Source organism: Thunnus maccoyii, chromosome 22 (assembly GCF_910596095.1).
Source record: "Thunnus maccoyii chromosome 22, fThuMac1.1, whole genome shotgun sequence".
Classification (NCBI taxonomy): Eukaryota; Metazoa; Chordata; class Actinopteri; order Scombriformes; family Scombridae; genus Thunnus; species Thunnus maccoyii.
Window position 1 is genome coordinate 1,730,382 of NC_056554.1, and position 25,806 is coordinate 1,756,187.

Genomic DNA, 25,806 nt, shown 5'->3' on the forward strand with positions numbered 1-25,806 from the left:
GGATCAGCGGAACCTGCTTTTTTCTGGACAGTTGGTGTAATTTTTTCAGTAGGAGACTTTTGGGTCTCAGTGGGAGATTTCTCATGGTGGCGGTCTCTGTAGTGAGAGTAACCTCCATCACTTCTGAAATCGGGTTCCTTCTTTTTGGCAGCAAGAGCTTCCAGTGCTTTTATGCGCTCTGAAACAGGAGATGTCTTTATCGGCGAATCCGGTTGTCCATCTGGCGGCCCTGCTTCACTCCCGTAATTACCAGGGGAGAATGAGCCAGGTTGAGAAGGAAAGCGAAGTGATGTCGCTACACCTTCGCAGGGCTTGTCGGAGCCCAGTGCCACCGTTTTGTCTGCATTGCCATGCATGAAGAACAACAGCAAAGAGGGGAAAAGGAGGGGAGGTCATATAAATCACAGACACGCAACTCCCATGCACTTCTAACATTATTCAGCGAGGCCTTAATGTTGCAGCCCAAGCGTTCATGCATTGCATCATGGAAATGTAAGGCAGATTCATACAGTGGATGGGATCTTCACTTTTTGCATGCTGTACTTTGTGGAGCAGTATCTATACTCCACAAAGTTGCAGCACTCAGTATGGTAACTTATGTTATCTGAATGATCAAATGAAGCAGCAAAAGAAATAAAATTTCACTGACTCAGACTACTTGTCAACCATCATGTGTGGCTTAGATGACTGGTCAGTTCCCACCTGTATATATTGTCTATGACTTTCCACATGGGCAATTTCTTTTTGATCGCTTGTGTTTTAAGAGTATACTCTGTGAAACTTTAACAAGTCACTATTAAATTTCTAAAGGTTTTGATTTAGCAACTGTTCTCTGTACACACCTGCAGCTAAAATAAATATGATAATAGCTTTGGGTGATGCGTGATTTTCAAATGTTTTCCAAAACCCCGCAATTTGGATTCAAGTCACTCAAACACACAAAAGGTCTCCACCATTCGCCTCTTAGTATCATGTGATCTGAGGCATGATTTTAGTGTTTCTTTTGCTATGTGTGTAAGACCTCATTTTTTGCCATTTTCTAGGAAACTGATTATATAATGGCTATTTGTACATCAATACACATGTGGCAATCACTCATTCTACTAGCTTCAATGTAAAAGCCCATGTCAATTTAACAGAAAACAAACCACAATAAGAGAAGCTGACAAACTGCTCACATTAAGTAAGTGTCTTCATGAGAGATTCTTGTACTGACTATATTAAGATACTTTCAACACCCTGGTATGATACAAAATGACAAGCTCAGAAACAAGCCAGGTCAAGGAGATAAAGCCGGCCTGTACTTACTCCCTCAGCTCTTATTAAATTGGTGAGCATTACACTCGTTCAGAACCAGTAGGTCCAATATATAGACACGTTCAGGACACATACAGTTCATCCGCAAGTCCTCATGAAATAGATGGTGCTAGAAGTGTGGTGATATAGTAAGCAATCTCAGTGATAATTGGCAAATTAGCTGGTGCTGGTGAGAAAACACATCAGCCAGCTGTGAACATGTTAGTGCTTGCCATTTATTGACTTCTGTCTCCTGTCCATAAACTATTTCTCTTCTGTGGAGCAGTTTATACTCCACATTCGACAGAACAGACTTATAAAAGAAGCTGGCACAACACAGGTTCCTCTGTTTTGGACTCTACACTGTGAAGACGCAAAGATCAGAACCTAACACGAAAGATTCACGCCTATGTAGTTCGCCCTTGGGAGCGGATGACTGCAGTGACTTGACTGAAATGAACTGATTTCATGATGTAATTTTGCCGTTTTAAATGCTGCTGTGACAGAGCTGTATTGCAAGACCTTTTGCAATGCAACCTGCACAAGACACGGACACACAAACCAGACAGAATTCGCTGTCTATTTATTTCATATATTTCATTTCATTCTACTCGTTCGTTGATCAAGAAAACGTGGCCAGTGTGTGGACAGCCAATAAACCTGTCAGCTATGACCTGCCAATCATACTTCTGTACTTCCTGGTTTACACAAAAGTGTATTGTAATTAAACTTCAAATATTTCTGCCTAGAAAATCCAAAATAGACTGGAAGCTTTGTAGTTCTGCACAATTTTTATTTCAAATACAATTTAAAGTAAATGATGATTTAAAAAAAATATCTAACTCAAATACTTTGCATTCATTGTTGTGGTCAGTTACTTCTCCATTAGGATGTGTTAACTGCTGATTACAACAACATGCAAATTATGTAACGTTCTGATACCAAAATGGTGAAAAAAAAAAATGCCATGAGTTAGGTAATACTACTGTCTCTGTGCGGTTAATCATAATTATGTCCACTATGATGGCAGGGCCCCCCTTCCAGGCCATGTGGCCCCTGGCTATCCTGGAGGCCACAGAGTTCCAAAGATATTCCAAGCAACTGTTCCAACAATCACATGATCCCTTTCAGCACCAATGATCTTCCATGTCATTTTCAACACCCAGCCTCAAGCCATCACGACAGGGAATTGGCAGCTAAATTAGGAGGTGACCATCAGCTGCTCAGCTCAACCTGTGCATGCTAACATCCACCTATTTGACGACAGCTTTACTTAGCAAGCACTCTTCAAAAAAAAAAAAAAAAGGTTTGACTAGTTGGTCAGGTTAATGCAAGGTTCAGATTTTTCCTACTTCAAGTGAACCTTGCAGTGTTAGCCGTGTTGTCAGCATGATCCCATGACCCCATCCCCTCCCCTGCCACTGTATAGACACAGACTTTTCCACTGGTGCCCAACTGACTGGTCCACTTTGTTTTGGTTAGGACTGCCACCTCCCCTGCGCCACAATACAATGCCTTGTTCAAACTAGGCCACATGAATGGACTTTCCATCTCGCCAACAGCGTTGTAGTCCCTTGGCTCTGTACTTGTAAACAAATTCCGAAACAGCTAGTGCTCTGAGAATATGGCCATGGATGTTTAGAAGAGCCGGGGCTACTTGCTTTGAACCTAGACTACTTCCAGTGGGGCTATAATTCAGGAGTGGCTTTATGAACATGGTTCAGATAAAGCTGTCAACAACTTTGCTTGGTGATAAGTCATCGGTCATGGAACATCTGCCAAATCAGTAGCCTTGCATGTCTTATTTATGTAATCTGCTCTCTGCAGTAGGAGGTGTGTGATTATGTATGTGGCTTGGCTATCAAAATTATGTGTTTTCCAGTTAGCAAAAACCTCTCTCTACTCTGAACATAAAATTTAATTCATGGCCTTTGGATCAGTATATGAGTCTGTAGACTCTCAAAGATGGCCTTTGGAGTTGGATGTTGATGTTTGACACTAGCTGAGCCACTTCCATTCATTAATGGAGACTGTAAGAAGCAGTTGAAAGCTCAGAAAAAGCCAGTACATGGTCCTTGAGCTGAGATTATTTAATCACAATTCAACAATGGAATGTTTAAAAATCACACAGGAACTGGTTTAGTTTAGTGCACTGAAATCTCAGGCATTAATTTACTGGTAAAACATGACGCATGAACCAAGTCAGTATCTTTCCGGAGAGGAGGGTGAGTCAGTAAGAGTTCAAATTCCGCAGGGTGCAGTAATGTCCTGTCATAACTCACTAGGTTGTGGAGTGAATAGGTTGGATGTTTGTGACATAAGTGTGTAGTGGAAACGTGTGACTAAGAATACTTTGTGGCTCATGTTATCATATAGCCTCATCTATATCTATCCTAATATATCACTATCTAACAAACACTACTTTCACAGTACTGGCTACCATTGATTCACACAAGTATAGACTTCTAACACTGATAAAAAAAATATCACAGCTCAAAAAGAATCTGAAAATAAAGAAGCAAAACTGGTCAAAGAAAACCTACTTTTTAATGCTCAAGCAAAGATGTGAGACATGCACAAAAGCTTACAAAGCCATAAGCAGATAGTGGGGTGGGGTGGGGTGGAGGTGCGAGTGAGCAGCCACAGGCGATGGCAGGCCCAGGCCACTGGGCAGTGGATGATATCTCCAGTGCCACTCTTCCTCCGGGGCCCGGTTGCTACTGGGGGGCTGAGGGGGGGAGCTCGGATACTAGGGCAGAAGGAAAGGTAGGACCACCCCCTCGGGACGCCAACCTGATCCATTTTTAGGTTTCTGCTCTTGCGCACACAATGTGAACTTGAACTTCTCTGCTTTCTTAAAATAAGGTGGCAATCTTGGGATTATCTTGAACCTACAGTGAGTGCTGCTGACCTAAATAATGCTCGCTAGCAGGCGGTAAAGACTGAAATGGATCAGATTGCTAGCAGCTGCACAGGCAAGGTGTTACGTGTCTAATAATACAAAGTTTTGATTTGTGCTGTTGACTGCTGGTGATTTACGCCAATTTGATCACCTCAGGCAACTGAAGCACATTAGTCTTTACACCACATGTATAAATATCTGTACAATTGCTGTTGGTTGAGCTTCTGCTGCTTAGACTATTGCTATAGATAAAGACATTTCCTGCAGCCTTAACGATAACCTAAGGACGAAACCTATCAATATGTCAAGGTGGGAATCTACGGCATGAGCTAGAGAGGGATGATCTCAAGTTGAGGCAAGGGTTGGGGGTGGTTAAGGAAATTACCAATGCCATATGTCATTGAAAAGAGGAGGAGCTGTGCTGCCCGGCTAACTTACAATTAGTGCAGCAACTGAGGGTCAGCAGTTGGAAACAGATGGGATAGCATGACATGGTTTTAAAAAGGAGGAGGGGCGAGTAAAGACCAGTGGAGCTAGGGAAGGAGCTGGGGTTAGGACTGGAGTTCATTATGTTATTGTTTTCTCTGCAGGTTCCTTCTATTTTTATTGGACTCTTACTAGCAGGAGAGGGGCACTAGAAAGAGGGATGAAGAGAGCGGAAACAGCGGCAGGCCAGCGAGAGAGTACAGGACAGAGGGAGAGAGCAGGCGAGCAGCGTAAGAGAACCATACACTTGCCTTGAGGAGACTGAATGAGAGATACAGGCGAAGAGGAAAGAAAGGAATCTGAAAAAATAAAGAGGACAGAAGAATGATCATCCTTGAAGAAGAAGAAGAAGAAGAAAAGAACTACTATCCGCTGCACCCATTCAAAGGCATTTCAATAAAGAAAGAAGAGTTAACTTATCCAGCCTTAACAACTCTACATGCTACACAAAAACTACTTACTATAAAATACTAGTTTACACCAGACGCCCCATGCATTAACTCTTCATGTTCACTCCAATAAACCTACAGTCACTTTAACACATGCACTTATATTAGCTATGCAGGCAAGACCGAGACAGAAAAATAGACAATGTACTATAACAAGCGTCAGGCAAAAGCACTTCTCACTTTGCTTCAGTGTTGCTGTGAGCAAACAGAAGTGCGCCCCACGAGTTAACTACAACCAGCAGACCGACATTTCTTAAACTTCTATGGTACTTTTCTCACGGTTTATGTTGCTATGCTAGATGCCAACAGAACACAAACATTTTGAGCGCGCTCTGTTGCTAACCGTATGTGGTCAAGCCCTGTGCACATACTTTTGGTCTAAGGCTGTTTTTCCTGTTTTGTTACAATGAAGGAAAATCTTAATCCTGCAGTTTATAATGATACTTTAGACAATAGTGCACTACCAACGTCATGGCAACGGTTTATGTTTCTTTCCCGTTTCAACAGATCAGTGCCCCCGTGTACAAAAGCCAGATCCTTGAAGAAATGCTTTTCCCCAGTTTGGTGTGGAAGAACTTGACTGGTGTGCACAGAGCCGTGACCTCAGCCCCGTCCAACACCAGCCAGACCTCATCACCCAACATCAGTGTTGGACCTCACTAGTGCTCTTGTGTCTTGAGTGTGAGCGAATCCCTGCAGCCAGGTTCCAACATCTGCTGGAAAGCCTGAAACTGGCAGATTAATGAACATGGTGTCACATTTTTACGTATTACTATCAAATATGTGTGGAATTCTCAGCTGTCCACATACTTTGTTAGGCTGTCTGTTTCATTCTGGCCACATAGTGTAACTCTACAGGCATTTCTTGTGAATTTCATGTGAATGTTTGAGAACATTAACCGTCTCCATCTGGGTGGAGAGATGTCATTAGGAGTTCAGGCTTCATACTCTGTCATTAGATGGGTGAAGAGAGAAATTCCTTGAGTGAAAAGTTAAGACTGAAGATGTGTGTTTTTAGGTTTTACTCAGGGCAGGTGTGGCTTCTCCTCTTCAGTCCAGCTCAACTGGACTGTATACAAGCTGGGCAGGTTGGGGTTGGTGTGCCCTTGCGTTGCAGCATTCCTGCTCTCAGATTCACTCAGCTGATACCCTCTCAACACACCGCGCCTTCGTTTTTATAAAAACCACAATGCAAGCTCTCCGTCTTACTTGTTTTTCCACACTTTGTCGGGAGGCAAACTGGTGTCAAGGCAGGAAACAAAAAGCACCAGCCAAATACTGGTAACAAAGTGGCTGGTAGATTTGCTTCACTCATAAGCCAAAAAAAACAATGGTTATCCGTTGAGTGGCTGGTAAAATATGAACATTCACTTCCCATTTGTTTGGTGGATGAATAAACATAGATAAAATCGACACATACATAAAGTAACGCCACAATAATCAAACAAAAAAGTATGTAATTATGGGAATATGTCTGTAAAATGCACTCTGACTAATGTTAAGTTGTGGAAATAAAACAAAAATGCACAAACATGGAGATCTAAAGAGGACGGCAAATGAGTTGAAAATGTGTGACAGAAGAAATACATAAGACACGTTGGAAACAGGTATAGATGTAGAAACATTCAGCCAGAGTGGAGTGGAGTATAGAACAGTTGTTCGATTTTTTAGGGACGGGGGTTGTGAGCATGTAATGCAATGATATATTATCACCTTATTAAGTTGTTATTTAAAAAAATATCAGCAGACTGTTGCCTATTTACTTTGGAGTCATGTTACAGCCACCGTATGAGTCCAATATTCACTTCCCCTCTAAATGTTTTTGGTGTCCAGCAACTCCTGAAGCTGCTAAATGCTTCGCTGTGTTCACCAGCTAGTCACTAACTTTCTCTGTCTGTGGTTAGTACAGAGCAGGTAGTGTACAGTCAGCTTATCGAAGCTTTTTATCTAAAAACAACTGCCTGATGCTGCTACATGTGCAGCTGATAAGAGTGAAGGGTTGGAAAAAGCAAAACTATGAGCTGAAAGGTTAAAAAGCAAAAAAGGAACCTGCAGTGCAGAGTGGATCAACTACTACTTCAAATATTGTTTGGAGCAGCTTTACACAAAGCTTTATGACACTGTCAGAATTTTGCCATAGAATGGGTTTGGTTGCCAAAGCTCAAAATCAATCATTGGTGGACGAGTCACACATTGAGATCTAGGATCACTGCTTTGGATTGACATCTGAAAATTTTACTGTTTCTCTCATGATAGTCAACTTTTCTCTCAGACATCCCAAAAAATCAGAATGTAAAAGGTGCCTTAACTGTGGAAATGATCATTTTGGGTGAAGAACATCTCTGGGGGGGAAAAAGGTTAGACTTAGGGCTGGGTTTAAAAAAAAAAAAAAAAAAAAAAGCAGTGTGGACAGCGCACTTCTTGCAGCGTGGTGAAGAGTAAGGTTAGCCATCAGTCCAGAGCAGCAGCAGCAGCCTCACACCAGACGTTACACCAAGCTAGTTTTTGGATTTCATGATGCGTACCGCCTCTCCACCACACTCTCTGCACTAAAAAAAACACTATTTTTATCTGCTCAGTTAATATTCGCTGACTGTAGAGTCTGAGGCGTTGCATTATATAATGTTGACTCCTGTAGTGTGTTGGTCATGTTAAGTAAAAAGTACATTAAGGTAACTACTTTGGGGTCAATTTGATCGATATTGAATTGAAAATCGAATCGGGACCTTGTGAATCAGAATGGAACGGGGAGGTCGGTGGTGATACCCGGCCCTAGTGAGACTGCCTTCATGCAATCACAATCTACATTCTGAATACCATGGTTCCTCTGTATTAAATATGTCACAGGCAGACATGGGTTGGAAGCCAGCTTTGTCACGGCTGCCTGAGGCCTCATGGGCTCATCTCTTGGTAGGGTTGCTGGTTTTCTGCCATGCCTGCCATTCCTGTCGTGGTGCCCCAGCTATCCTTTACCATCTACCCCTGAGGGGCTATTTGATTGCCTCTGTGACCTCGGTGATATGGTCCACTCCAGCGAGGGGAGTGGAGGAAGGAGAGAGGGCGTCTTGGCAAGCCGAGTGGAGAGAGAGAGAGAGAGAGAGAGAGGGGGGGGGGGGGGAAAGAACTCCATGTTCTTTGAAGCTTTGCTTGTGTGCTTCACTTTCAAGTGTTTAACAGGGAGAACGTATATCAAGTAAGGAATCAGAAGCATTTAAATTCACTGAAATCTGAAATATAAGTTCATTAAACAACATTGGTGAGAACGATATGAGAATGATAACAACTTTGAAGAAAACAGAGTACTTGTGTCCTGCTTGTAACTGTGAAAGAAAAAAAGAGAGTGGAGCTGTGTGTAACTAAGTTCAGAAAACTACTAGCTAAAGTAATTGGAGCCGTGTTAAATCATCTAAATGACAGAATGTTATGTAAAGCAACAAAACTTTAGGAAAAGGACACAGTTCTCCTGTTTTCTAAAGGGTATGAAAATACTGACATTCAGTGAAAAGTCACAGATTAAACGGTGGAGTTTGGTGCCTCCAGTAATATAAAAGGTTAGTTAGTAGAACATTCCTATAAGAAAATGTGAGCACAGAGGCAGCTGTAACACTGAACAGTCTGACTACTCCTACAATCTCACCAAATTCAAAGTACCTTTTACAAAAAAATGTTCCGCCAGGAAACACTTTAAACTGTTTTTTTTCCTGCTTGTGAGATTATACGGAGGATTATAAAAATGGATTCCAAGGCTAACTTCCCCTGTAATATCTGACGCAAGGCTGTTTGAGAAATGAGGTCCTCATTTTTGAAGTGTGCCACTTCCTCTGTGACTAGTGTCACTCATCAGTGAGCGAGTCGAGTGGAATGGGCTCAGCTGCGGACAGGAGCTGGAGAGGCTGGCCGGCCTTCTGGTGGCTGTGACATTCAAGTACAGAGCACTATAAAAATACTACTACTACAATAAGAGCTGGGCGATATAAATAAAAAGGACTGTAATGATATATTTGACAGGCTACTTTGATAAGTCATGTGGCAGTGTTTCAGGGATGTCAGTTTGGTGTTTTCAGAAGATAAGTACAATTGATGAGCATGCCAAAAGACCAGCATAAACAAATAATGGCTGGTTGCTAATACAGGCTGGATAAAACACATTAATTAATTCATTAATTAATCCAATTGATCACATGATAAATTCAGATATTGTACATTCCTACAGCACTAATGACACGTCATGTTACACTCTCATCTTCTCTTTTTAACAAAAATACTATTTTTATTCACTAATAAATGTTAAGCCATTGTTAATGTAAGTTAACACTTCCTGTACATGTTTCAATTTAAAAGCCTGTCAGAACAGGGACAGATGCTGTTTAACATGTGGCAGACTAATGTGAAACATCTGTCCAAGAAGTGATGTTCAGCAACTTAATGTGATCACAACAAAAAAGAAAAAAAAGAAAAAAGAAAAGGAGAATTGACTCTAAACAATTAGTGAATAAATAAGGGATCTCTGTTGTCCTGATGGAATTAGTGCTGTGGAAATGTATATTATGCTCAATTTAGCGAGATAATTAAACACGGAGGGAGTATTGAGTTTTTCCATTAACAGAAAATTAAAAGCAGGAGTAAATTAACAGGGAGGCTTCTTGCTAAAATATGATAAAAAAATAAACAAACAGGGGAGTTAGGCATTAAGGCGTGTCTCTGATATCAGCCTGCTTCTCTCTGCAGCTCCACAAAATAAAAGGCCAACATTTGATATCTCATAGTTTGACCACTTTTCTCGCACTTACTAGACATTTTACTAAACACATCATGTTTTCATGCTGCAATCACTTCATATGGAATGACTGTTCAAAGCAACACAGTGAAGCTTTTCAAACATTCCTGCTTAAACACAGTCGAAACATTACTGAGAGATTCAATCAATAATAAACCAGTTGAGTTCCCCTTTCAAAATAAAAATTCTTTATTTTGTTGGTTTTATCTCAAATGAATATGGCTCTATGAGTCCATTCACTAAAATACTGATATTTCCTTTGCATAAAAGTTGGAAAAAGTAAGCCAACTTTAACAAATATGTTAAAAATATCTCTGAGTGGGACCCCCTCACATCTACACACAGTCTTTCCATATGATGTGAATGCAGAGTTAAATGGCCTAAAGCCCATATTTTTCAGGTGACTCAGCAGTGCTGGAATGACTAAGGTTTGCAGAGGGCAATGCCTGTTATCTGTTGTGGAATGTTTAAATAAACAATCATCATTATTCTAAATTTGGTCCAGGCAGCCCAGAAAACTATTTTCACAGCCATGTTTTCTGTAGTTGTGCTGCTTTGCCATGGCTGTATAAACCACTACTGATTTTTTTTTTTTTTTAAAAATGTCCTCTATGTTCATTAAAAAACTCAAAAAGTAGAAAACTCCAGACAGGGACCTTTTTTTTGCATGTCATACCTGTCTCTCGCAAAAGTGCCAAAAATAGTCAAACAAAACAAAACAAAAATAACATAATGCACCAAAATTGTGTAATTTGCTCATGGCTGCCAAGTTTCTGGGACAAAGTGGAGCTATCCACAGTTGCTCACCAATATAATAATAATTATTATTATAATTTGTTCATTGTTGTCATAAGTGTTTAATCATACTATGCATCCCATGATGGTAAGCATGGAAATAATCTTGTCTTGAAATCTCCCTGCATATTTGTAGATTTCTAAAAAAATGAACTTAATTTTTGCTTTCCTTTATGATAAGAACTTCGAGAGCAAATTGAGTCTCAGTGAGGCATCATGCGCCACACCCTGCCACATCCAGTTGACGCCCATGACCACATGTGCCATAAGTCTACAAAGCCTACAATCCTTTAGATTAACAGAACATGGCTTTGAAGGATTTTCAAATGGCTCGTATGTAGTGACTGATTGAGCCGTGGAGCTCAAATCAGAAAGCTTAATACACACCCAAACAAACAAACACACACTCACTCACTCAGTCAGTGATGGTGAAGCTGCCACTCCCTCATACACAATAACCTGTCTATAAGGCCCTGGGGGACAACACTAGTCCTTTGTTTTAACTAGACTTACCTAGTCAACCTGAAAAACTAAAAAAAAAACAAACACATTAATAAAAGTGACGACAGTAATTAGACAAAAAATTAATGATAGAACTAAAGCTCTTTGCCATGAGGTTTTGTCCTGGGTCTGGTTACCATTACCAAGACGAGACAAAAAAGGGCAATGCGCCTTTAAGAGGTCCTCCCTTCATTGGCAGTTGCCCAGTAACAACGTATCTGCAGTGCAGAGCATCGCAGCATTTAGCACTGATAACGCTTTGTCACAGCAAATGTTGTTACAAAAACTCTCATGTAATGTTTATTTACTCATTAACAAACATGCTCACATCGTTGAATATGACGTAAGACTATATTAACAATCATTTGGATAACGTTACATATTCAAATTCGGCTTGTATCCAAAGTACTACGCAGCACGTATTTTAATAAAATGTCTATTTTTCCGAATTAGCCCCGCTAATGACGTTAATCATCAGCAATCTTATAATTCTGTGTTTATTGCGACTGGCCGAATATACTGCTCAGTTAATTGTCTTACCTCATGCTCTACCACACTGGCTAACGTTACTACATATATATCCGTTTATTAGCATGGCGACACAATACTGACACATTCATAAAAGACGTTTTGCTTGGCGTTATCGCCATAAAAGACAGCTGAATATAAGGCATGATTGGTAACTTTAGCCGTGAGACCGGATATGTTGACTACCACAGGTGTTCCCCATTATAGCTGAGACAAGCTTCAACTAACCACGTACAGGCTAACTACTGACAACATAAAAGAAAAGGGTGTCTGCATTACAATGGGTAACGTACAGCTCTAAGTTGAGTAAACGTTATGGCGTTACGGACTCAACGTAAACCTATGAAAACATTAATGAATCTATTAATAAAAACAAAAGACACATAGTATAGTCATCAATGGTAAAATTAACAGTAATATAGCTATCTTAACGTTAGGCTTTTTCTTACCGGATAGCTTTGATTCTTTGGCAGCAGAATTGTGTCCATCGGCAAACCCTTGCGACGATGATATCTGGGCGGACTGAGTCATTGGATCCATTTTACTTTAGCTTCAAAGCAACTGCACAAAGGCGATGTTGTCTCAGTTAAAATAGCTTTAACCTGTCCTTTGAAGGTGTATATGACGACTGACTTTCCTCAAATTTCCCCAAGAGCGGGACTCGGATCCGCACCTTAACGCAAACACCGAGCACTGAGACAGAGATGGAGGGAAACAAGGCGGACTATGGAGGAGGGGAAAAAACATGTCGGGGGGGCGGCGGGCGGGGGGTGGAGGCACGTTCACGGTCCCCTGTATGAACTCCTATCTCACAAATAGAACTGATCCCTGCGTTCAATTACAATAGCATACAAACATTAAATTAGTATAATTGTCTTTACTCGTTGACTTATTCTCCATACCCTCTGCCTTTAAAAAAAATACCTTTTAGCAACACTGATCCAACTTCATTAGACGGAATGTGTCGCATTGTTGAGCGGCTCATAAGCCTGTTTTAGACATTTTCGACAGCACGTGAAGGCAGCAGGAGGAATATTCCTGAACACAAGACATAAAAATAAGAAAGACTTACTTAATCCCGAGAAAAATTGAAGTGTCACTACAGCACCATCCAGCACACATCACACACAACATTAGAATGAAATAAAATAAAATTTAATTAAAAAAAAGTTGAATGAAAATAAAATAAAAATAAAATAGAAAATGTTATTATTATACATTGTGCAATAACTATATACGTAGCATATGATAAAATTAGAGTAGTGAGATAGATAAAAAAAAAATAGTATTAGTCATCCATTGTGCAAATGGTCACATAGGATATAATGAAATATGATTTAAAAATAAAATAAGAGTAGAATTATTATTATTATACAGTGCGCAATGTGCAATAGACACATTGTTATTATTGTACATTGTGCAGAACCGTAATACATGTATATATTTCTTAACCAGTCGTGAGTTGTTTGTGGCAAGGGGGAAAAGCATAGGGCGGAACACATCAGGGGAGGAACACGCTATGTCATACCTGCTCTGAACAAAAAGTGGCATTTTGTACTTCGTCGATTAGCTGTTATATCAATGGAAGGCTCTGTTAAAGACTGAATTTCGAGTAAATGTCACCAAATTAATTCTATTAAACAATTAGGCAAATATGAGTTAACTGGATTAACTGATGTTAGTTGGTTGGGATACAGCCAGGTACAGCCACGCTTTAAAAAACTGTTGAATAATGATGGACTTCATTTTTACAGCACACTATTATACAATTCTCAAATTAATGGTTTTACTGGAACCTGTTTTCCATTATGTAATGTTTACCTTTGTTCCATTTTGTAGTAATTTTTCACATAACGGCACTCTGCTGCCCTCTGTTGATAGTGTTCACATATTCACATTTCATGAACTACATTTCCCAGCATACATGAGAGGAAACCGTATGCGCAGTGGGTTAGATCTGCAACCATAGGGATGGGTCTATCCGTGTTTAACTGCGCTTGACTACGGCCTACAAATCGTTATGAAATCTGCTCCAGTACGCATCGTAGAGATTGGTTACACACCCCGAGTGACTTTCGGGCAGACTGAACTGCGCGGCAAAAGAAGGGGACACAAACAAAAACATGTGGCTGAGGCTGTGAGAAAACTGGTACGTAATCTCTTGCACATTGGTCAGATTTGGCGTCGATAAGAGGTCAGAGTGAGTCGGTGTTGCGGCATATTGAGGCGATATATTTTGTGAAAGTGCTAGGTAGATAAGCATTATCCAAAAGTGGTGAGTTTAGCTAACTAGCAGCTCGTTAGCTCGTTAGCTCCTTCTGACTACAGCAGTCATTCATCCAGCGGCTCTCAGGTTGTTTATCTCAACGTCATTTCAGCACTTTATCTCACTTATTTAGACAACTTAGTATGCATTTGGCCAAGTAATACCAATGGCAAGCCTAAGTAGGCAGCTAACGTTAACCTAACTTAGTAAGTTAGCTAGTTAGCCTATGTCTGCAAGTCTTGCTAGCAAATTAATTAACTTAAGGGAGTATTTCGGTCTGCACTGAAAGAGTCTAAGTAATGTTACATGCGATGTGGCGGCGACATGTAGGCGTAACGTTATTAGTTGCAATCACAAACCTCCATCAGCTACTATGTACATGCTAAGCAGTGGGAGTGCCCCGCCCACCACAGCGCCATATAGCCATGTTAGCAGCATTGATGTAACTACATTACACAACGAGCCCAGCTGCTCAGCCGAGGGTTACTCTGCGTTTCATTTGTTTAACCTGCGGCTGTTCTCATGAAACGGGCGGAATGAGGTTTAATGGGATTATAAACGGCGCGTTTATTACTCCTGACAGATACTAGAGGACAGTATGAGCGCGGTTAAATGTGTGACAAAAAATATTGCTCTGCTTATCTGCACAGGACACACTTGTGTGTAACTTATGTAAGTAAACAGTCTTCAATATGGTAGAGCTGTTTATTTTATCTCGGGATGAACATACTGAGGCAAGCACAAGAAAAACTCGCACAACGAAGAGTGATTAAGTTTTTAAAAAAATAACCTGTATTCATACATAACAGTTTTTCCTATGCAAAACTAATTGAATCCGTTTACTGAATAGTTCTGTGAGCAGCCTGTTATGCATTTACAACATATTACTGAGTAGGATATGTTGATGTATTTTAAAGGGGAATTTTTAGGATAGAATCACAAATGTCAGAATAAATCTGGCAATATTCTATACTTCTTTCTAAATTTATCTCATGAAAAGAGCAAAAGCAGTAATTGATTATTGTGTGTGTATCCAAAACCTGATATATCTTATTCCTCTGTGCCATAGAGCTCTGTTGTTGTCAGTGAGTCACACTGTTACACATGTTCTTTCATTACCATTAACACACACTGTAGTTTACTTTGACTCAATCCCACAGACAGACAGTGAGTAGTGAGAGATGCACTAACATATTGTTGGTTTTGGCCTTTTAATGGGATTTGTTGACAAAAAGAGAAATAATACCAGTTTTGATGTTGAGTTGAACTGACTGCTCTGTACCATTCAGTACTGCAGGTGAGGAGAACATCTGAGCAGTGACTGACAGTGGACATCATGGGTTTGCACTCAGCCCAGAAGAAGCACTTTCCCCTGCGGGGGATCGACGGCGTGGTTCAGATGTTTGAGGCTGAGCTCCACAAGTCTGAGCCAGACCTGGCCCTTCTCTCCCTGGTCCTGGGCTTTGTCGAGCACTTCCTGGCTGTGAACCGGGTCATCCCCGTAAACGTTCCAGGAGTACGGTTTGAACCACTGGAGCCGGACTGTCCCAACTCCTGTTTCCCCACAGTGGAGCTGGGCATGATTTCAGCACTGTATGAGCGCTTCACAGCACAGATCCGAGGAGCAGTGGACCTGTCCCAGTACCGAAGGACTGCTGCAGGGTCCAGCAGGGAACTGGTGAAGAAAGTGTCAGACGTGATCTGGAACAGTCTCAGCCGCTCATACTTCAAGGACCGGGCCCACATCCAGTCCCTCTTCAGTCTTATCACTGGTACCACATTCCACATATTAGAAGGAAATCATTTTTTATGATGATGTTATGAGGAGTATAGTCTTTGATCAAACTAAAGGTAAAGTCAAGTAATCTAAAATAAGTCTTGTCAAATTTGAACCAGGTACAAAACTGGACAGCTCTGGGGTGGCGTTTGCGGTGGTGGCTGCCTGCCAGGTGCTGGGTCTGAAGGATGTCCACCTGGCGTTGTCTGAGGACCACGCCTGGGTAATCTTCGGCAAAAACGGCGAAGAGACGGCTGAGGTCACCTGGCACGGAAAGGGTAACGAAGACCGACGAGGACAAACAGTCACAGCAGGAGTCAACGAGAAGGTGAAGTCTACCTTCAGCTTCCTAGCAGTAAACTCCCCCCTGAGCACGTCAAGAGACTAATACATTGTTGAAAGATGTGTAGCGCATCATATGTAAGGTTTCACATGGCTGTAACCCTGTCCTGTGTGTGTGTTTGTGTCACCCTCAGAGTTGGCTGTATCTGAAGGGCTCCTACATGAAGTGTGACAGAAACATGGAGGTGGCCTTTATGGTTTGTGCCATCAACCCCTCACTGGACCTGCACACGGACAGCTCTGAGCTCCTGCAGCTACAGCAGGTGAACATGCAACACGTAGAGTCTGCAGTGGGATGTTACATATTTATTTTTATTTTTTATTTTTTTTCTAACGTCACACAACACATGGAAAGTTTCAGTTTGACAGTAGATGCTGGAGGAAGCAGTGAAATAAATGTTAAAGAATTCTGATGTACTTATGTAGCATAAATGATTGTTTATAATATATTATACCCATCATCTTTGTCATTTGTCATATAGTAAGGTGCTTACTATATGACAGGTCATATAGTCATATAGTAATGACAAGTCATATAGTCATATAGTAATGACTTTTTTTGGAAATGGTAGAAAGAGACACGCCTCAACAGGTGTTTCCTCTGTGGCCTCTTTTGTAGTTGTGGTTTGGAGCTGTCCTTCCTGTTCTTGGAGCTCACTTCACATAAACTGCAACATGCAAACTGTGACTTTCTACATGAGATCAATTACTTTCATGTTCATTTTGACATGTTTCCCTCATCAAAACAAACACCGTACTTCTGTCCGATGCATGAACATGTAAGAGCACTGTAGGACATAAAAATGTACCTGCTATTTGTGAGTGACAATCTTTTGTCACCACGATTTGCAATCTGCATTCGGGCAGTCTGACCTTATTTGGCTGTCTACTGATCGCTTTCAGCCATGTTGGAGCTGTGTTAAATTACTGCGAATCCAAACCCAACATTTCCTGCTGCTGTTGCTTCACATTAAAAGCTTTCAACTGGCCATCTAACAGGAGGCCAAAATTACCAAAAGGAATAACAATGTGTTCCTGTTAATTTTCCTATTAATTAAAAAAAAAAAAAAAATATATATATATATATATATATATATATATATATATATATATATATATATATATATATATATATATATATATATATATATATATATATATATATATATATATATATATATATATGGATGCATTTGGCACTGTTTGGTCCGCAGATCAGTTTTAAATATCACAGGCAGGAACAGTAGAAGGTGAAAAAAGCCAATTAGACAAAGAGCTGCTGGCAGTGGCTCTTTCTGTTAGAGCAAACCAGCACACCTCCAACACACTTTGACCTTTGAACTTGGCATGCTGTCCTGTAAAAAATCATTGGTGATGGTTACTTGCGGCTCAGCTCAGACCCCCACTATCGGGAAAAAAACGATATTTCTCGCCAAACAGATGTCGGCTTGTTAAAACAGTTCAGTTTGTGGGATTTCAGAGCTCTCTGGCAGATAATACCAGATCAGTGTGTAGCGATGAGGAGACTAACACTCCTCAAATTACTACTTGAAACAAACATAAATATCATATTTCCATCACTGTTTGAGGTTCCACTGGTGGTTGTTTATCTTGTTGAGCCCTCTTCTTCTACAGTAGTATAATAGCACCTGACTGGAGAATTAGCACCATCTACTGCTTATCTCCATGAACCAACTCCTAATATTCACACAACACGCATAAATGAGCATTTTCTTTTGCCCATTTTCTGAAAATTTGGTTAAAATGTATGATATATTTGGATGGAAACCCAGCCAGTGACTCCTAACTTCTTTATCTTTGTTGGAAGCTTTTTCATGATCTGTCTTCTTTTTTTCAAACAGAGACTCCTCTGGTTGCTGTATGAACGAGGAGACCTGGACAGGTGAGTGTTCGTTGCTGTAATGTAAACATGTGATTCTCTCTGAACGTCTCACTGCCTGCCCGTCCACTACAAAGAGTTTGTGTTGAAGTCCATATCGTCCTGTCCTGTATACCAGATATCCCATGGCCATGGGCACTCTGGCAGACCTTGAAGACCAGGATCCAATCCCAGGCAAAGAGAACCCTCTGAAAATCCACCTCCAGGTAAGTTCAGCAATACGTTTTTACAGGCTCCAATGTTGAACTATTCCTTTTTAAATATATCAACAGGAGACGCATTTTAAAACCTTTATTCATTGTCAACTCAACTTACAACTATTTGGAAACAGTCTTATGGAGCAGACATGCACTTAGCAACCAGACAGAGTCAGCTCTACTTGTCAAGAACTGACACTGACCGTTGAATTACTGTACTGGTTATAGATGATCCAGTGTAATGATGGTGCTACAAATGCTTGTTGCAATTGTTTCCATTTGATCAGGATGTTTTATAGGAAGTGTGTTCCTGTGCTCTCTCTCTCTCTCTCTCAGGCTGTGAGTTCTGCTCAGAAGTACTACAACAACGAGCACATCTACCCCTATATGTACTTGGCTGGTTTCCACTACAGGCACAGGAATGTGCGGGACGCTCTGAGGGCCTGGGCCAAGGCAGCTCAGGTCATGCAGGAGTGAGTTCACACTGCTTTTACACATTAGTGTCTTACAGGTTCACGATAAGAACTATAGGACTATAATTCCTTTTTTTTGGTGATTATTTTTCTTTATTTAAGCTGCCTTCAAATGGAACTTGTCAGGTCATATTTCAAACTGGGAAGATAAGTACACAGTATTCTTAGGCTACATCCACACTAATACGTTTGCTACGTTTATACCTAGTGTCCACACTACTCCGGCATTTTCAAACCGCTAAAACGGAGACTAAAACGCTGCTGACCCTGTTTTAGTTTGAAAAACTCAGGGATTGTTTTAGTCTGGACAGGCAAGCGATGAAAACGATGACGCTGACACCCACGTTTGCTTCCTGATTGGGTCTTATCAGGCACAATATGTCCTTCCCCGATTTTTCATGCCCCTATCACATGACCCTTTTCCAGAAGAAAACAATATTATGCTACTTCCAGTAAAAGTTCCACCTCGGCGTCTGTCCAAGCAAAGAAATCTCTGGTCTTACTTTTCACCATTGCTGTTCTTCCTCTGTAGTATTTTCTACAACTAAGCACAGCAGAGTAGACTATCTGCTTCCTGCTTACACCGGCACATGCTGTATATATGAATGGTCATGTGATGGTCATGTGATGTACGTTTTCAAGTCCTTTTCATACATGCTCCCCATTATGTAAAAGTGATTAATGTGACTTCACATGTTAGTTTCATGTATGTATCAAGATGATGATCTTACAGGTCACACCAAGAAACATTCCTCCAACACTCCTAGGGCAGCAACCAATGATTATTTTCATTATCAGTAAATCTGTCAGTTATCTTCTTGATTAATTAATTAGTTTTTGGTCTGTAAAATGTCAGAAAACGATGAAAAATGTTGATCACTGTTTCCCCATGATGACATCATCTAATGTCTTGTTTTGTCCACAACCCAAAGATGTTTACTGTCTTGGAGGACTAAAGAAGATACCATACATACAGTACCAGTTCTTTCTCCTCAAAGCTTCAACTGCAAAATACATCTTGAAAGTCATCAATGATGCAGCTTATAATCAACTTATAATCATCCAAAAGCAGAGCCTCCAGCAGCCGCCTCACTTGTTATTACACCAGACCAACACTAGATGGCAATGAAAGCAAACCTATTGCGAGCTGATGTGACTCACTCTATAAAAAAACTATGAACAACAAGAAATAATCAGGCATCTTATCTTAAAACAGAAGTATTAAAGTGAAGTGAAGTGAGGCTTGGAATTACAGCTCTGGTTGAGATTTTACAATACAGCAGTTTTTCCCCCACTCTGAATATGTGGCAGCTCCCGATACTGACACATCCACCACAAAAAAGTCCAGTGCCAGTCAGTCTGAGAGGGTGCGGCGGTTCAGCCAGGAAGAGTCCAGCTCTGCATCCTCGCTCTCTCTCTCTCCTCCCCTTTAAACACACTGTTCACGAGCAGCTGCTAAATATACCACCAGACGACACATTCCCTCCCCATCTATCAGCTTCCCTTTCCTGCTCCCCCATTGTTCTTCAATTTCAGCCTTTTTCCCCTCTGTGCACCATTTACAAAGGAGAAATATGTGCGTGAGCGCATAACAGTGGATTCTTTGTAGATTATGCGGCGTGAGTTCATTTCTTGTCATGTCTGGACTGCTGGAACAAGCCTCAATAAGTACATCAACATGCTACAGGTCCACATTACACCTTAGAAGGCTTTAAATGGTTAACCAAATGCTCTTAACTTCATGTTGTAATGGCTGGTTGAACACACACACAGTAGATGAAGAAACCACATCCTAATCTAAGGCGTATTTTGTGGATTACATTCAGGCTTTCTCTCCTCTGATCCTAAAAGTCTTTCTCCTCTGTCCCCCCGCTCCTGCAGCTATAACTATTTCCGTGAGGACGAGGAGATCTACAAGGAGTTCTTTGACATTGCAAACGACGTTATCCCCACTCTGCTGAAGGAGACGGCTGCTGCTGCAGAGAGTCCTGGGGAGGGAGGAGAGGGAGGAGAAGGAGCTGATAAGGTGGGCATTCCCTCCAGAGGAGGAGGTTAATACAGCGGATGAAACTCTCAGATCTGCTTTATTTTATAGTAGGATCTTTTTTTTTTTATTGCTTGTCAGTGGAAAGAAAAACATTTGAACTCAAGAACTCAAGGGGAACTCCACTGATTTTCCACATTAGTGTGTGTGGAGTACTACTGCATTTGTGAAAAAAAAGTAGCAGAAAGCCTCTGAAATGTGATGAATTGCCTCAAGTGATGTCACTTGAGTCAGCGTGGGTTGGGGCTGAAGACTACAAGTATGAAAACGAAAAAAAACCTGGGCGTGTGGAGTTAGAAAGAAGTGAGACCTCTGTAGCTCCTCATCTCAGCTGGAAGCAGGATAGCAGCTCCAGGATACATTAGCTGCTACTAGCATAACACCTGAATGTCCAACTGAATTTTTGGCGTTAGAGTTGCATTGTGGGAAATGTAGGAGCCAGGTTTTGACAAGGAAGAAGAATGCGTGGAATATGAAAGATGCTATTTCTGGTTCAGCTGCATGGACTTATATCCTTAAAACAACCTTTCAGACACCGTCTTCACCTTGTATTTACCTGTGATGTGTATCCGGATAACGACATCCAACCACAGGCCTTTGCATTTACACCTGCTATTACTAAGTGTTCTGGTTATCATCATTCTGCAGAGGAAGAGCTTATCTGTAGCTTTTTGACAGGCAGCTCAAGACAGCAGGAAGAGGTGGAGTTAAGTGACCTTTCGACATGTAGGGTAGACAATAATCTCCTCACCATACAAACATAATACACAACATATCACTTACATATCCAGCTAGATGAGAACATGCCCAAAATACATGAATCACTTCTTCAATATCATCATAATAATTTTCTAAACCCCATCTGAGAAGCATGTGTCTTGTTGGAGGGATCATTACAGATATTCTCCTGGTATCTCTTGGTATTATTTCAAATTTTTAAAGCTTACAATCAAAATAATACCTGTTGGCAGTATGATACATTTAATTTAAAGCCATGTGAAGTCTAAAAAGAACACAAGTGTTAAATAATTCAATGTCAAGACAAGAATGAGGCTAAAATGTACATACTGTGTTGTCATTTTCAAGCCAGATGTGTTCTCTCTGAGTTATTTTGAACTCTTACCCTCCCTTTGCATCATCATCTTTCTTCAGGAGCATCCCAAGCAAGCAGCAGCAGCCCTCTCAGCACTCCAGGACCCAGAATGCTTCGCTCACCTGCTGCGCTTCTATGACGGCATCTGCAAATGGGAGGAGGGCAGTCCCACACCAGTCCTTCATGTGGGCTGGGCCACCTACCTGGTCCAGTCTCTGAGCCGCTTTGATGCACAGGTGAGAAACCTAAAATAGCTCCGCTTTGAACTTCACAACAGCTACAGCCAGCACAAACGCAGTGTGCAGGAGCCAGGTCACATGATGCTTTAGCATTTTACACATTTCTGTTAGCTACATTAAGGGTTTCAAGCAAATTGTAAGTTAAAGCTACCAAAACTAGTTTTTGTTTGGACATGTGAAGGTTTTGTTTCTTTCTTCTTTCTTAAAAAGCAGGAAATTAGATTTCCAAACATTCACTGACATCCTGTTTGTAGCTAAAACGTGTTTACGTCTGATTCACAAAGGTGCGTCAGAAGGTGTCCATCATCATCAAAGAGCTGGAGTCTCCGGATGACGACGACCAGTCCAGCGAGGACCCTCGGGAGGGCCGCAGACGAGGCCCCAGGAGGGAGTCCAAGCTAGAGGAGCAGGGTTCCTCCCCTCTCGCCGCCCCCACCTCCCCGGCCTCCCAAACCGCAGCACCAGCCCAGCCCAAGAAGGTGGGAGAAGGAGGGGGCCGCCGTCGCTCCTCCCAGAGCCTGAGGGGCGGAGACGCCGAAGGAAAACCCAAGTCCCCCAGCCCGGACTCGGCGCCCTCGCCCCAGCCCCAGCATCCGGCGTCCCCCTCCTCAGCCGGCCCCGTCGTGGCCTTTCAGAGCGAGAAGATGAAGGGGATGAAGGAGCTGCTGTGCGCGGCCAAGGTGAACTCCAGCGCCATCAAGCTACAGCTCACAGCCCAGTCGCAGGTCCAGATGAAGAGGCAGAAGAGCACACCGGCCGGGGATTACTCCATGTCCTTCATGAAGCGGCAACGCAAATCACTCTAGACATTCTGATTGTTGTAGGAGGAATTCTCAAGACCCTGAGACATACTGTGAACAGAAACACGGACACCTGATTAACCTCGCTTTTATTTGTAAACCCTTTTTACCAGTGTTTTCATCCAGAAGTCCCGCTCAGTCAGTATCCTCATAGTTCCTAGCAATATATTTGACTTGCACAGATGATCTTAAGTTAAGCATCACATATCAAGTTTATATCAAGCTAGAATCAAACTGATTTTCTGGGAGCTGCCTCGTGTGATCGATTCGTTACCGTTCACTCATGATTAGTTAGTTTTTTTTTTATGGGCATCCAGTTGCACACTGACCATTAACTTCTCATTGACTTTCATGTGGATGTTTTGAAGCCAAAGTAATGAGGATGACCAGAATTCAACGTACAGATGTGTAAATATCAAATTGTACTGTTAGGAACCTGTTCATGACTGAAGCCTTGGAAGTGAGTATTTTTTAGGATAGTTACTGTGTAACATTGTCCACTTCTGCTATATCGACAGCTTCTTTCTTGCTAGCTCTATGTTGCCTTACTTTGCCTTTGTTCTTTTCTAAAGTAGGTGGCCTTTAGTTTAGAAGATAGCTGAGCTAGGCCTGATTCTAATGATTAGAGAAGACCAGAAAGACCATGCACTGTTGACACGGAGCCACATTAGGTGGTCCTGCTACATCGTATTTGCTTGATGACTTGTGGTTTTTGTTCTTGTTTTTTTTTGTATCTGCAAGTAATAAAGACCTGATGAAAATACAATGTGATGAGGTCTGATGATGTGTCTTATATATATATGTATAAGGACACAGGCTCATAGGTGACACATCTGCAGGCAGAGGCTGCACACTGTAAAAAAAGAAGGCCCACCTGAGCCTTTCATGTTCTGCAGTAGGAGATATTGCATGTCAACTACAGCCCGTTTTGTAACAATGTAGCGTGAAGATCATAAAGGAGGAAGAGACAGACAGCAGCTGAGGGAGAGTCTGTGCTGAGAATAACTGTCACGAAATGAAAGTTAACTTTGGTGCGTCATGTTATGTAACTGTGGTTCAGTATTGATGGTGCAGATTGAGGACAGATTTCAGTCTCCTGACCGGGTCAAACATGAACCAGACGTCAGTGCAGTGAAATTTGGTTTTATTATCTTAATAAATATGCACATAAATCACATGTCCAAATGTACACAAAAAAAACAACATAACTGGCCGAGATAATAAATAGATTGAAAATGACATGGAACACAAAAGCCAAAATATATGACATATATAATGAGATCTAATAAACAAATAGCATGGAAGCCCATTCTACCAGGAAATTAAAAAATATGAAATGTGAGTACAAAAGAATAAAATATAATTATATAGTGTAAGTTTAAGTCAAAATGATGAGATATTTTATAATATTGACCAAGTTTCTTATGATTTTGATGTAGAATAAGTCAATTGTTGTCACTGAGTCGATATAATTAGATAATACTGATAACGTTTTGAATCACATATGAAGTACAACATAAGGAGAGATTTCCACTTTTTAGACATACAAGCCAAAATCTCATATTTTAAAGTCCACATATATTACTGAATATTATTAGACAGTTGAAACTTTTACTTTTGAGATCAATATTGTCACAATTTTGACTTTTTTAGCTAAAATTATGAGATACTTTCAATATTATTGGATAGTAAAAGCGCTGACTCTTTAATAAATATTATCTTACACCAAAGTACAAATTATGAGACACAAAGTCGATATTTTTGGCTCTAAGTCAATATTAGCAGGCCAAAATGATGATTCAATATAATCAGATATGAGTGGAGATTGTGTCTTTTTAAGCCAGAATTATAAGATCTTAAGTCAATATTAAGTGAAAATAAAATTTGACTTTTGAAGTCAGTATATCAGATGCCAAAGTTTGTAAATCTAAATTATGAGCTGAGTCAAAACTTCAACTTGCTAAATCAACATTATGATAAATTTAATTTTGACTTCTCTCATAGTTTTGTGACTAATTTTCCTCATAATTTTGATTTTGAGTCAACATTTGAACTAATCAGGCTCCCTCATAATGTTGATTTAGAAAAATATAATTTCACAAGAACAAGAGCAGAAACGAAGAACACAGCAGTCTCACACAGAGGTAAAAGCAGCTGTCTTGACATTTTTTACAGTGTGCAGCGTTTGCTCATGCGTGATTTGACTCCAGCAGCACCACTCGGGACTACTCGCTCACAGACGCTGTGGTGTGTCAGTGTCAGTGACCGCGGAGTTGTGTGTGTGTGTGTATGTGTATGTGTGTTTGTGTGTACCAGGCTGATCGATACACCGGCAATTAGTCGGATCCAATTAGTTCCCATTAAGCAGTCAGTCAGTCAGAGTGTTGTGCTGCTGCTGCTTTCTCCTCTGACAACAACAGCTGGGATGTGTGAGTAGAAAGCCCGCCAGGCTCACAGCACAGCACCCAGAGGTGTCTCCAAACATGGACAGGATAGGGGTGTCATTCCTGGACCCTTTAGACGACTACCAGTTAATCCACAGGATTGGGTGCGGCACCTATGGAGATGTGTTCAAGGTGAGTGAGAACATTTCCTGGTGTTTCAACCGAGAAAGAGAGACAGAGAGAGAGAGAGAGAAAAGCCTCCATCAGGACGTGTCAGCTCATGAACAAAGATTCTCTCACCGCATTTCACTTCCTGACATCAAGGTGAAACTGTGTTTTGGAGAAGTGTCAGTCACGTATCAGCTACACAGCGACCTGTGACAGCTTTCACATGACCTGAGACATGATGGGGAAGAGATGATCTTATTCTTTATACACAGATGCAGCTTTGCGTTGCATTTCCTCCTCTAGATTACACATAATAGTGTCGAAATGATGGCCACATTACAAGAAAACTAGTTAAAAGTGTAGTAATTCATGTCAACGATAGAGGCTTG

General features: G+C 41.1%; 3 protein-coding genes across 10 annotated transcripts in view; 2 read left to right on the forward strand and 1 right to left on the reverse strand.

Moving 5' to 3' along the window:
• rtn3 (reticulon 3) overlaps nucleotides 1-12,475 on the reverse strand; it is a 32,094-nt gene extending 19,619 nt beyond the window's left edge. Inside the window, exons 1-2 of one of the 2 annotated variants that reach the window (XM_042400629.1) lie at nucleotides 12,184-12,475; nucleotides 4,936-4,983 (exon numbers count right to left, since the gene is read on the reverse strand). In XM_042400629.1, coding sequence (XP_042256563.1) covers nucleotides 4,936-4,983; nucleotides 12,184-12,274 — 139 coding nt within the window. In that variant the 5' untranslated portion in view covers nucleotides 12,275-12,475. The remainder of the gene's footprint in view (nucleotides 1-4,935; nucleotides 4,984-12,183) is intronic. The other variant, XM_042400630.1, reaches the window with a different exon arrangement.
• Nucleotides 11,929-23,631, forward strand: men1 (multiple endocrine neoplasia I). Of its 4 annotated transcripts, none has more exons than XM_042400626.1 (10): nucleotides 11,929-12,018; nucleotides 15,290-15,772; nucleotides 15,897-16,105; nucleotides 16,254-16,382; nucleotides 17,982-18,022; nucleotides 18,138-18,225; nucleotides 18,553-18,689; nucleotides 20,571-20,715; nucleotides 21,886-22,062; nucleotides 22,350-23,631. In XM_042400626.1, the coding sequence occupies exons 2-10, from the start codon at nucleotides 15,337-15,339 to the stop codon at nucleotides 22,869-22,871; spliced, it is 1,884 nt and encodes a 627-aa protein (XP_042256560.1). In that variant the 5' UTR covers nucleotides 11,929-12,018; nucleotides 15,290-15,336; the 3' UTR covers nucleotides 22,872-23,631. The 4 variants fall into 4 exon arrangements, with proteins under 4 accessions (XP_042256560.1, XP_042256559.1, XP_042256562.1 ...); XM_042400625.1 differs by lacking the exon at nucleotides 11,929-12,018 and adding an exon at nucleotides 13,734-13,883; XM_042400628.1 differs by lacking the exon at nucleotides 11,929-12,018 and adding an exon at nucleotides 13,956-14,087.
• A 1,396-nt stretch (nucleotides 23,632-25,027) lies between these two features.
• Nucleotides 25,028-25,806, forward strand: part of map4k2 (mitogen-activated protein kinase kinase kinase kinase 2) — a 47,970-nt gene continuing 47,191 nt past the window's right edge. For 2 of the 4 annotated variants that reach the window (XM_042400990.1, XM_042400992.1), the window contains exon 1: nucleotides 25,028-25,441. In XM_042400990.1, coding sequence (XP_042256924.1) covers nucleotides 25,349-25,441 — 93 coding nt within the window. In that variant the 5' untranslated portion in view covers nucleotides 25,028-25,348. The remainder of the gene's footprint in view (nucleotides 25,442-25,806) is intronic. The other 2 variants (XM_042400989.1, XM_042400991.1) reach the window with 1 other exon arrangement.